Genomic DNA, 12076 nt, shown 5'->3' with positions numbered 1-12076 from the left:
AAAATAACTGTGTCTGAATGGGAAAATTTGCAAATTTTTATTTGTAAAGACAGTAAATATTTTCCCGAGCAGTTAATGGTCTCAATCACTAGTTATTATCACAGGTTTGTAAATGGTGTTCCCATTTAGAGGAAATACAGTACATAATAAATGGGACTAGGGCTAGAAATCACAGGGTACTTTATGATACGTTACATGATACATGGACCACGATACCAATAATATCACGATACAACGATTCTGTTCATCAATATATTGAAAGACAATCATGGAACGACATCTGTTTAACTGAAGAATATCCATGAAAAGTTAAAAGTGCAGGATTTCTCTATTTATCCACAACACGGAGAGCAATGCATGGAGCATCTGTTAAAGTAGCTTTCTCTCTTAAAGTAGTCATTATCCCGCTGTAAACTCCCTCTTCTTCAGCCAGGTAACTTCCATCCAAGTTCCCCTCATTCATTTTGGCAAGGAGCGACACCCACCGAGTGAAACTTGTAGGGACTGTTTACTCTAGAGCGCCTTAATTTATTTAATCAAAATGCCCTGGTGTATCAATTATCATATTGCATAAGGAAGGACGACAATATACCACCCCTAATAGCGGCTCATATGAGTGGACACCAGTGTGATTGACAATGTGTACCGTCCAATAGGAGCCCGGTTGCAGTTGACATCTTTGAATTTTGTAAGTTTCAAATCTCGAGGCTTCAAAATTTGTTTTGAAACTGGAGCACTACATCCATTATATACAGTCTGTGGCAGCTGCTCACTTATTGCAGTTTTTCTCCATTGGTTTGGCTCATTTCTTGAAACCAAAATGACATTCTCAAAACTCTAAGATCGTTTGGCACAACAGTCTTACAGTTCAGCACAACACCATAGTTCACTTGCAAAAGCTCATATCTTTCCCAAAACTGTTCACTCATGCTTCAAAACTAAATTCCTTTCCCATATAAATAGTCGGTGTCACCAAAATGCAAGAGATCCTTCTCAATTGGTTTGGCTCATTTCTCAAACCAGACCGGACGTTCTCAACACTCTTGGTGCATTTGACAAAATAACCTGGATGGTTCAGCACAACACCATGGTTCACCTGCAGAAGCTCATATCTCTCCCAAAACCGTTCACTTATGTGTCAAAACTAAATTTCTTTCTCATATAAATAGTCAGTGCCCCCAAAATCCATTGTCCCTTTGGCATTGTGTAAACACTACAAGTCAAAATGTTTAGATGTTTTGTCACTGTGGCAGAGGACCATTGAAATATCCCTCATGTCCACCTCTCAGTCAGCCCAGTAACTTCAATGGTTACTCTACTAGTTTTTTTGTCCAGCTAACAGAATACAATTGTGTAGAATACAGATTTTTTTTTTAGGATTTATGGTAAGAGTACCATCCAAGGTTTCACACATCGCTCTCATACTGCCAAGGAAATTGTAACCATTTTTATTCACAGATATAAACTAACTTCCATACATCAGCTTAAAAATATATATACAATATATACAATATATATAATATACTGTCATATAAACACATAAACAAAATAAAGCTGGAGATTCAAAACTAACATTTCTTGAGGACATTTCTGTCCTCACCCTCCTGTCAACCATCTACACTCTGCTGTCTGTCTGGCCACAGATTCTCATCCACATCACAGAGTATATTCTCCATTGTGATGCAATGAGGAAAGAAACGCTGTGCATGTCACAACCATCGCCTGCACTGATCTCCTGTAATATCAACACATGGAGCAGGGACCTCTGATTTTGAGCCTGATGCTCATGTACTTTCTCCCGGCAAGCAGAGAAAAACTCCTCAATCGGAGTTAGGAAAGGAGAGTAAGGTGGTAGGAACACCATGATCATCCTTGGATGAGTAGTGAACCAGGATCTGATGAGCTGCCCATAGAGGAAATTCACATTGTCCCACACAAGTGCACACTTTGGTAGGTGAGGCCCGACCAGACCTCTCATTTTCAGGGATCAAATCAGAATGAAGATTGTCCAAGTAAATGTGTCAATTATGATATATTTTTTCAAATGTTTCAAGAGATTCATATATGATATTCATGGTATTATATTCTTGACTAATTTTGACAATTGAACAGACTATTGTGCAAGTGATGACTTACACAATGAAATGATGCTGACATGTTTTGCAGAGAACAACCATTAGACTGAGACTTCGACAATCAGTTTAGATCAACAAGATCTATTCACTTGGAAACTGTGCTAAATGAAGGCTAACTGTGCTAACTGTGTGCTACATGTACTTAATCATTTGCAAAGATGTCTAAGACAATTGCAATTTGATAAATGAACGAGAAATGCAATTCTGTTGTGGACAATTGCAAAGTGGTTTGGAGATTTGTCCATGTAGTTTTGAGAATGTAATTTCTGTTTCAAGAAATGAGCCAAACCAGTGGAGAAAAACTGTAATACATGGGGAAAAAACCTATATGCATGCATGTACTTTTAAATTGTAGAATGGTTATAATAATATATATATATGTTTTTGTCTTTTCAGCTCACAGACTTGAGTCTGCACCTTAGGAGCTTGACGCAGAGAAACAAAATGCACATAAACCAGACTTTTGTGTGAAGAGGAGATCCCATGAACAGAGTGGACAAGTCAAAAATAAGTGGTGTTTCTTCCTCAGTACATTTTAGGGAGGAGCCGATACTGAGTGTACGTATCGGTCCAATACTGGCCAAAAAAAAAGAAATCCTTAAAACTCTCAACATGAAACACAGGCAACATGGTGTAAAGATGTCAATTATGTGTTTGAAATGCCGGGTTAAAGCCAGGTGGCGTTTTATTTAGTTTTTTAAAGAAGTACAAGCCCATATTGAAGTGATATCAGTATCGTGATATTGAGCCATCCATAGTTTTCTTTTCTATCATGATATTAGTGAGTCCGTTTATCAACTTCTTCCCTCTCTCTCAGACCATGGTTCAGCAAAAATATAGAAGTCGGAGTTTCTCCGCTGAGTTGCTCCGCGATGTCACCTCCTGAGTCTCTAGTCGGCTTCTCGGCTGTCACAGCTGCTCAGATATCTGCCGCCTGCTGCTGCTGCTGCTGCTGCTGCAGATCACAAATTGGCCCAGAACGTAGTTTTACATTCGCACTACACAGAGGGACTCGTAGTCTCCACAGACACGGTGACAGTTCCCTTCAACGATGAGCTCAACCTGCACAGATTAATTTAAAAAATGTGTCTCGACATTTGTTATGTCAGGTGTACAGAAATGAGCCGTTACTCTTTATCACTGTAGCCTGTGTTGTGTGTGTCTCTGTGAGCCTGGTAACATTGTTCTAACAAACCAGTCATGTTTAGATTATAACGTTTCATGTTTGTGATCCCCGAGGCTGGCCCTGTGATCCGTGTTTTCTTATTTGTATTGTTTGAAAAGGGAAATGTCTCGTGCTGATTTATTATGCCTTTCAGTGACACGTCTGTTTCACTGGTGCTGAAAACTTCTATCTGTGAAGGTTTGGATTTGAAGTGGAAGTGAGAATGATTTCCTTGAGTGCAGAGACGGGCACAAATTTATGATACAGATTCCATGTGAGTGTTTATTGATTATCTCTATCCAGTTGCAGCCAAAACTGAATTTTTAATGTTGATTTTAAAAATGTGAAGGCTTTTATTTGTGCATCTCTGGCAGAAAGTCAGTGATGATAACTCCTGGTTTGGATTTGAAAGACATTTACACCCAATCATGATATGTCGCTTACATCGTCTTTCAAAAGTGACCCATATTTGGAATCTGCATATACTCTGGATAAAGTAGGCTTGTCTACTGACCTGGTGATGGTTATTTGGCCAAAATGGAAGTGAAAGTGATGTTAATTTGAAATTTCGCCACAAATGAAACCTCAGCATAAGTCCAGTGGCTTGAGTCCTCGTCTTGTGATTGTGGAAAGTGTCCACGTGTCATTCATGTGTCATTGTTGCATTTTTGACATGTCTGCTTAGATTGTAGAGGTAAATGCACAGATCTGATTCATATCAGATTCAATCCAAATCTGACAATATTTGAATGTGTGCTTCCTCCCCCCCATGTCTGATTTTTGTGCTGCACGGGAGGAAATCATCAGAACTGGGTCACTGGCACCCTGCGGCGCAAATGCAGCCTCAGGCACATTTACACACTTCCACAAGTTCTGTGTTGAAATCCAGGAATATATCATTATCTTTTAGTTGTATTGTACATAATTGGAATTGAATTTGAATGGCTCTATCTTAAAAGAGCTGTATGTAAGAAATAGACAATGATACATTCAGTTTATTCTTAATTTAAATACTTATTAACAGCCAGTAAATACTGTTTATGTTTATGTTGTGGAAAAATGGAAGTAGAAGTGTTGATCCTTGTGGATCTGTCTTTTGGTTCATGTGGGGTTACTTCTGCAACTCCAGACTCAAGAGTTGCAGAAGTCGAGACACTTTCCAAAACTTTAAACTGTACTCGTATATCTTACATATAGCCCCTTTTACGATTTGTATGAGATGCTTAAACCATATTTTTCCAGCCAGCATTATTATCCCTGACTGTAATGTCTGGATGACTGGACAACATTATCCCCGTTATTTAGACGATAATCTTCGCTCAGCGAGTCACTTTTTGTTGTGAAGTTGAAATGGAGAAATAGAATATCCTATGATGCACTTTCTGTTGAGATATACTGTAGGTGTTGTAGCACAGATGTTTCAATGTTTAATCCTTCTCCTTAAAACGAAACTGTAATCTGTGATAGTAGTTACAGTGGTTTTAAGCAGAAGGTGGACCTGAACATACTACTGTAGTATAAAAATGATTTTACTTTTACTCTACATAAAAGTAATATTTTGCACATTTATAAATACTGTATAATACTCTATTTACCTACAGTTTGAGTTGTGTCCGGTTGACGTGCACGAGGTGCTAAAGCTAGAAGGAGAAGCTGTTTTTGAACTCCCACAGGTGATTCCTTCATTTAATCTCGTCTGATTGATTGTGATTTTGTCATCAGTGACGCATGTCTTGGCCTGGGGTCACTGTTCCAGCAGCCATTCTACATCTCCTGTTTTTAAGCATTTTGACAGGCCTTCTTACCTCTGGTGCCAGCAGAAAAACTGCACCGTGCCGTTACTTCACTCCCGACACATCATCCAAACTGAGCCACGTTATGTAAAATGTCCTGTAAACACTTTGCCATTAAACATGAACAACAACAGTTGCTGTGATTTATTCCGAGAGCATTATTGAAGGATTACCTGTTTTTCCTCAAATAAAGTGATATTATTAAAGACAATAAACAAAACAAAAAAAGTTAAAATGGTAACTCTTTATTTACAATAGTTTACAATAGTTTCACAGAAACAGTTTGCACTACAGTACAGACAACGCTTTCTCAATAAGTAATAAGAAAAGCCAGGATTGGAATCAAGGAGAAGGATCACAATGAGCACTGTTGACATTATTCAATCTGATGTCTTTATGGCGCAGATTAACATCAGGAATCCTGTGCCTGAAGGCGTTTAAGATTTGCTTCAAGACATGAACGTCCTGAGAAAGGTCGTAAACACAGAGGTGATTGCTGGGCACAAACCAGTTAACCAACATTTGCAAAAACCAGCAGACCAATAGAATTATTAACCACTTTAGTTCTGAAAAGCCAAACTTTTCATTCGGAGTGTTAATCGTTCCCTGATCGAGTCATTGATTCCGCATTGTAAAAATCCCCGTCCTGGACTAATATCCAAGGTTCTGAGTCTAAAATCTGTCACTTTACAGTATGGCTTTTATATAATCAGTAACAATACGTAGCCTACGCAGACAGGCCCAACAGCAGATGGCACATGTAGAACAAAGCTTTACATTTTCCTCCAGGCTGCAGCAAGTTTACGGAAGACAATGTCCTAAAAGGAAAAACTAAATTTTTTCCCACTAAACTTGCTGCACATGGAAGTAACTGAATACTGCTGTGAAAAGTTGAGCGAGAGTTGTAAAGAGACCGAGGTCTGTCCTTCTGATCTGACCCTTAAGAGACAAACAAACGGAAACCTTAGGGCTTAGCTGAGATGAGTCATAGCAGCACATGCAACACCGTCACAGTGTTAACCATTCAAACAAACACACACTCACATGCATAATTTCAACTGGACTCTTGAGAGTTTCTCTTATCACTACTATTCCAGTTCAGATAGCTTTTCTCTACTAACAGGACGGCGACAGGAGTTCCCTTTTTATAAATATTTGTCTCTGAAAACTTTGTCTTGTGCGTGAAACATCTGCAAACTAAAGAAGCTTTAAATTAAAGTTTGCCAAAAAACTGGATTTGTGAATAGTACAGCTTTAACATGAGCTTAACACCTTCACTGAATATTTTGGATACATCTTGAACATTATCTGTGTTTTTTAACCATAAAATAACAAATAATGACGGAACAACATTTGAACATTTTGGGAAAAACAGCATGAGGAAGCTCCACGTATGGCAGAGTAGCTTTTTGATTCTGACAAGTAGCCGAGGCTGGAAGACGACTTGTGAAAGAAAAGGAACAGGCATTTAGTTGGGTCATATGGGCTTTAAAACCTCTTGGCCAAGTCTCTTTCACAGTGACTTAAATAACAAAACATAAAGAGTTTAAGCAGATACAGCCTCTTGTCTCTTATCCTACATCTTTGTTCTATTGGATTATACCTCAGCTTAATACTATAGCACCATCTGAAGCATTTCACACAAGATTTAACTTGCCATCTCATTTGTTTGAAAGGTTAACTCTGTAACATTAAAAGAGGCATCTTAAGAGAGTTCCAGTTTCATCAGAAAGGACAAAACTGTCAGATGGATTTTAAAACTAAGAAAAAGTGAGAAAAAAGTGCAAACAGTCTTTCCCACAGAACCCAGCATGCACCAGAGTGGGTGGCAGTTGTGAGGATATTCTCTCTACTCTCCCTCTCTCTATGGCAGTTCAATTGTTTCCAGTGTTCGAAAGACACCAAATTCCAACAGTAGCAATTTGCTGCTATGCTAATGTCATCTACAGACAGACTTCCATTCAGTGATTGCCTTACGCAGAGTCTGTAGGGAAGCAGAAACACACCTTAGTAAATCTAAAGGGCTTGGGATAGGTCCACAAAAGTCTATATAGAAAGTGGCTGAACACGAGGGACAGAGATACTGAGAGGTCTAGGACCTGATACAGAGCAAGGACCAGTCCAAACAGCGGTGGAGAAGCAGAAAAGGAAGTGTTCAAAGTTCAGGATGCATCTCGTGGTCAATCCAGCAGGTGTTTGCGCGGGCCTATGCGTGAGCGGTGGGAGCGACGGGCATCCGGGACTCCGTGCACGTCCCGGCAGCTCTGGCACACGTATGACTCCGGCACGTGGCTCTTACGAATCTTCGCACAAGAGAGGTGGATCCAGGTGTTACACTTGTTGCACTCTATCATGGCCCGACCCGCAAAAGGCTTCATGCAGAAACACGTGACCAGGTCCCACGAGTCGTCATCTGAGGAGCAAAGAGAAAGAGAATCCAGTGAGTCCATGTCGTGTATATGAATGTCATACCATATGCATGTATATGTAGTTTCAGTTTAGTTTCTCTGTGCTAAACATGCCGCTTTCACAGTATAATTTGATAGGCTGCACGCACTATGGGCCTGATTTACTAAAGCTTGGATTGCACACGCAGATCTGCGTTGATGCTGATCTACTAACAAGGCGCAACGAGGAGCGCGTCCCTCAGACGGGCAAAATAGCACTCGCAACCCATTTAGAGTTCTTGCCTTAATGCATATGCAATATGGGGCGTTTACACGCTATTTAGCGTGTGATGGGAGGAGAAAATGTAAATATGTTATTTTAGCACGCGCAACGTGATTTATCAAACCTGAAACTGATTGCGGTGTTTATTTTTGCGTCTATATTTAGCACGTTTGAAAGGCACGTCTTAACTGGCACAGCGGTGCGCAAACACATGGCTGCCGTTATTTATAGTTATATTATATTTGTTAATCAGGAAATTACACTTTTCCAGAGCATGTTCAACTACACGTTCACAGATGACGCACATTCATTTCTTATTTGGTATATCTGAATAAATTATATATAGATATATAGTAGAAATGAGTGTTTGTACTGGTATGGGCTTACCTTGGTCTGCAGTTTGTGGTTCAAGGAGGGGTCGTACCTATGTTCCCCGGTTAAGACCGGAGGAACGGGGAACCCTGCTTTACCTTAACGGGTCCAGCTCTAACCTGGTCTATTCTCGGTGCACGGCGAATCGCAGGTGGCACAGTGCGCACACATCACCAAAACCTCACAGGCAGGTTACCCTAACCCTTCCAGTTCCAGGCACATTTAAATGCAATAAATAATCACAACAATCACTATTTAATGTAACTATCTGAATCAGCTATAGATATATCATCTATATCGATTGTCCCGTCGCCTCTGACGTCAGATCAAAGGCTGTTGGCACGCGTAATGGAAACTCAGCCTGACTGAATGAACACAGATGAAACCAGGGACAGACTGGGACTAAAAAGCTGTTGTGATGATCCGCTTGATTTATTTATTTACTTATTGACAAGAAAGTCACACATCCATTGAAATTAGACCTATGTGTAATCTTGATAGAAACAGCAGAACTCGCTCCCTGGCAGCTGTCAGTGAGCTGCAGGTGAGTCAGGAGGAGAGCGCAGCACCTTCCTTTTTTTTTTTTTACGGCAACATCCATAGTCCATAGTTTTCTTTGATTGATACGTCAGGTAATGATGGAGCTGTCCAAAATACCGATGCAGGATAAAAATAATAATAATATAAAAAGGTCCTATGGACCCGGGGAACAAGGACGTCATATCCCTCGATCCCAGTTATCAGCTCATCGCAGAACGTCAGCTGTACTTTCTGTTCAGTGGCTTCAAATTTCATTCTGCGCTTCCGTTGAGTCTGCTCTTTCTCCATGTGGACAACTCTTGACTAGCGCAAAATCCTCATTTAAATAGTGCGGTCTCAACCACTTCTGCGCCTGTAGTCAATTGCGGCCGCAATCTTAGTAGTTCACCCGCAAAACGTAATCTAGTAACAGGCGCAGTCTTTCTGCTCGCGCAACAATTTAGCGCTCTTTATTTGGAATCTTAGTAAATCAGGCCCTATGTGTGGAGAGGAGGGGCAGATGAATCGGCTGTGATTTTGTTAAGTGTGCCTGGTGTCTGTGTATGTGAGAGAAAGAGGGGGGAGCTGCATGGGCAGAGAGAAGAATGAACAGAACAATATGTAGGGATGCTTGAAGTCTACCCAACAACATCCCTGCTCACCAGATAGTTCACCTTTTGTCATGTTCAACAGGCCTCCACCGTGAAACATTTATTGAGGAAACTCTGCACAATGTATTGTTGTCATGGAAAAATGAGGCATGTCCATGAGATGCATGGACAAAGAGCTTGACGCAATTAAAATGTGATTGATTGTGCAGCTCTAATACACACTGATAAAAAACCTCACCTGAGTCGACCATGATGTCCTCGTCCTCTTCCGATCCATCTTCGTCCCTGAACACCACCTGTTTCCCCTGGCGGAACACGGTTCTGCTTCCTGATAAGCCCTCCAACTTCTGTACCTTTACAACTCCTTCTTCGAGATCTCGACCATCCCAGGATCGATGGTCATCCTTGGGCTCCTCCTTACAGAGCACAGGGCTAGGCAGACTCTGGGGGAGGAGTGGAATGCTGATATCATCTTCGGGTTCTTCTTTGATCGTTCGGCCACCAAAGGACACGGGGAACCGCATCTCTGTGTCTGTAGTTGTCGAGTGGGCCAGCGGAGCCTCATTTTCCTCACATGCTTGATGATCCCGTTCCTTTCTCCTCTTCTTCTTCTTCAGCTTGTCAGCTTTCCTGCGGTCGTCTGGGTGGAGGGTGGTGAGCTTTTGCTGCAGAAGCAAAAACAGAGGCATGTCTGTCAAAATGGAGGACAGAGAACACAAACTGTGAGAAAGCCTGATTAGACAATAATTTAACTAACATCTTTCTTGGCGTGACTGGACAGAGTGGCTCCTGGGTGTGGACGCTTCCTGTTCCTGTCCTGGGGGACCTTTGGAGGGCGCTGAGGACAAGAAGGTGATGGTCCAGGGGTCCAGCCATCACTGTCAGCTGTGCTGCCTGTACTGTTGGGGGGACTGGAACTACTGCGCAGTGGAGAGTCCTATAACAATGATGGAAAAAGAAAAAAAGAAAAAAAGAAAAAAAACAATCACATGCGGAATACGACGAAATGTAACAATGAGTTGATAATAATTACCAGTCTATCTGTCGTCACTGGACTAAGCATTTGCTTGATTTTAAAGCCCTGTGTGTGTGGGTGCTGCTTCAGACTGAAAATCTATCTATACGATCAATTGCAATGTTTTAAGCAGATTAAATTAAGTTCAATCCAATTTATAAATGTCCTGATTCAACAATTCAATTGCACTTATTACTTCTGACATGCAAATTCCTGTTGGTAGCATTTCAAATTGGGGGTGTAATTGACGACACAGAGCACTTGTTATAGCAAGAAGTTAATTTCTAATGTTCGTATACACTTGTTACTTTCTTTACTTTAAAATCTGTGAAGCTATTATTATCATGAGTAGTGGTATTGCCATCATTATTATGCTATGATTAAAATTTATATCAGTTTAATTTGTATCGCCGATCTATGCTACTACATGTATAAATTACATTGCAGTAAGATAAACATGTCATAACCGATTGAGAACTGTCATGTCTAAACTTGTCACTTTTAATTTGTTGTAATGCGTTAACTTCAATACATGAGGATCTGTGAAAAGGAACTATACGCTTTATTTACGCTTTACTTACCTCCTGGGGGTATGGGATGTAACCGGCATAAGCCAAGACAAAAGTGCAAAACTTGTTAAAATCCTCCACCGTCCTCCTCCTCCTGTATGGTGGACTGAAACCCTGAAACACAGTCAGCGATGGAGAGGTTGGCTCAATCAAAACGTGCACATCCCAACATGGCGTTATGTCTACGAGAGCTGACCGTCACAGAGCCATGCTATGCAGAACGACGCGGAACAATACTACTACAACAACAACACACTGACAAACATGGGTTAAAGTTTGATCAACTAAATTAGCATTTCTTTGCGGACTCGCCTGTGAACCTTCATACCAACCCCCATCGATGAGCTCGTCTAAAATTGGCAGCTAACGTTGACCAAGTCAAAGTAACTGCTGCTAACAGGCTAGCACCTGGCGAGTGTTGGATCACTGTCAAACCAACTTTGTAAATCCACAGATTTTTTTATGTATTTAAATTAATTTAATTAATTTAAAAGGCTTCTAATGTGTCGACGAAGATCCAGTGTTAGTCAGTTATTGGGTGGCAACAAAAGCATATAACGTCAACACGAAGCTTAGTTAGCCAACGTCAGTGAATGTTTTCTTATCGACTCAGCTAACGCTAGCTTTCACCACACCAACACACCAGGCTGAAGTAAAACCAATGATTCATATTTCAGATGTTAAATGTTTTGCTTTAGTTGTGAAAGTTGTCCATTTGATGTAAATACAACCAATGACGGAAAACGGTGTGTAATGTTCTAGTTTCTAATGCAACAGCTGACATTATGTAAACATTAGCACAGCAGGCTAGTGCTAACTAAGAAGATGCTACCACACCGGTGACAAGACCTCGGGGAGACTGACGTTTGCTAACGTCGTTAGCTCGTGGCTGCAAGCTGTCTTTTTACAACACTTACCTCCGACTGAAAAGCGTGAGATGTCGATGGGTCGATGTCGCCCATCTTCACCGAACTCCCCACCACCTGGCGTTGTGTAGAGAGCGTGACAGGCTTCGGCAAACGTGCGACTCGACGCCGCCGTAAACACTGATGTTACCTCGCTAACACCCAACGGTAACTGTGCTAAACTCGAAGCAACAGTGCTGTTCACTTAGTTTGCAGCGAACCGTAACATGACCTGGACCGGCGACACCGGGAACCGCAACAGAGAAGTGGCTGAGATTCAGAGTTGTTAAAAAGATGAGTTCCGTGTACCGAGACTATTACT

The 12076-nt window shown here is 41.1% G+C and overlaps 1 protein-coding gene across 1 annotated transcript; it reads right to left on the bottom strand.

Moving 5' to 3' along the window:
• Positions 1-5405: 5405 nt before the first annotated feature.
• On the bottom strand, positions 5406-12076 carry phf13 (PHD finger protein 13). The gene is made up of 5 exons (XM_083892415.1): positions 11767-12076; positions 10862-10963; positions 10023-10202; positions 9504-9930; positions 5406-7506 (listed from the first exon to the last, which is right to left on the bottom strand). The coding sequence occupies exons 1-5, from the start codon at positions 11809-11811 to the stop codon at positions 7274-7276; spliced, it is 987 nt and encodes a 328-aa protein (XP_083748541.1). The 5' UTR covers positions 11812-12076; the 3' UTR covers positions 5406-7273.

Source organism: Microchirus variegatus, assembly GCF_963457635.1.
Source record: "Microchirus variegatus genome assembly, chromosome: 7".
NCBI lineage: Eukaryota > Metazoa > Chordata > Actinopteri > Pleuronectiformes > Soleidae > Microchirus > Microchirus variegatus.
Note: the sequence above shows the minus strand (reverse complement) of the source record. Positions and strands in the feature narration are given on the sequence as shown.

Bases quoted from the DNA above. Each gene is read 5' to 3' on its own strand.
- phf13 (XM_083892415.1), bottom strand. From the start codon at position 11,811: ATGGGCGACATCGACCCATCGACATCTCACGCTTTTCAGTCGGAG. The intron at 10,964-11,766 runs GTAAGTGTTGTA...ACTGTGTTTCAG, and splicing joins CTCACGCTTTTCAGTCGGAG to GGTTTCAGTCCACCATACAG. The intron at 7,507-9,503 runs GTGAGGTTTTTT...TTTGCTCCTCAG, and splicing joins GGACATCATGGTCGACTCAG to ATGACGACTCGTGGGACCTG.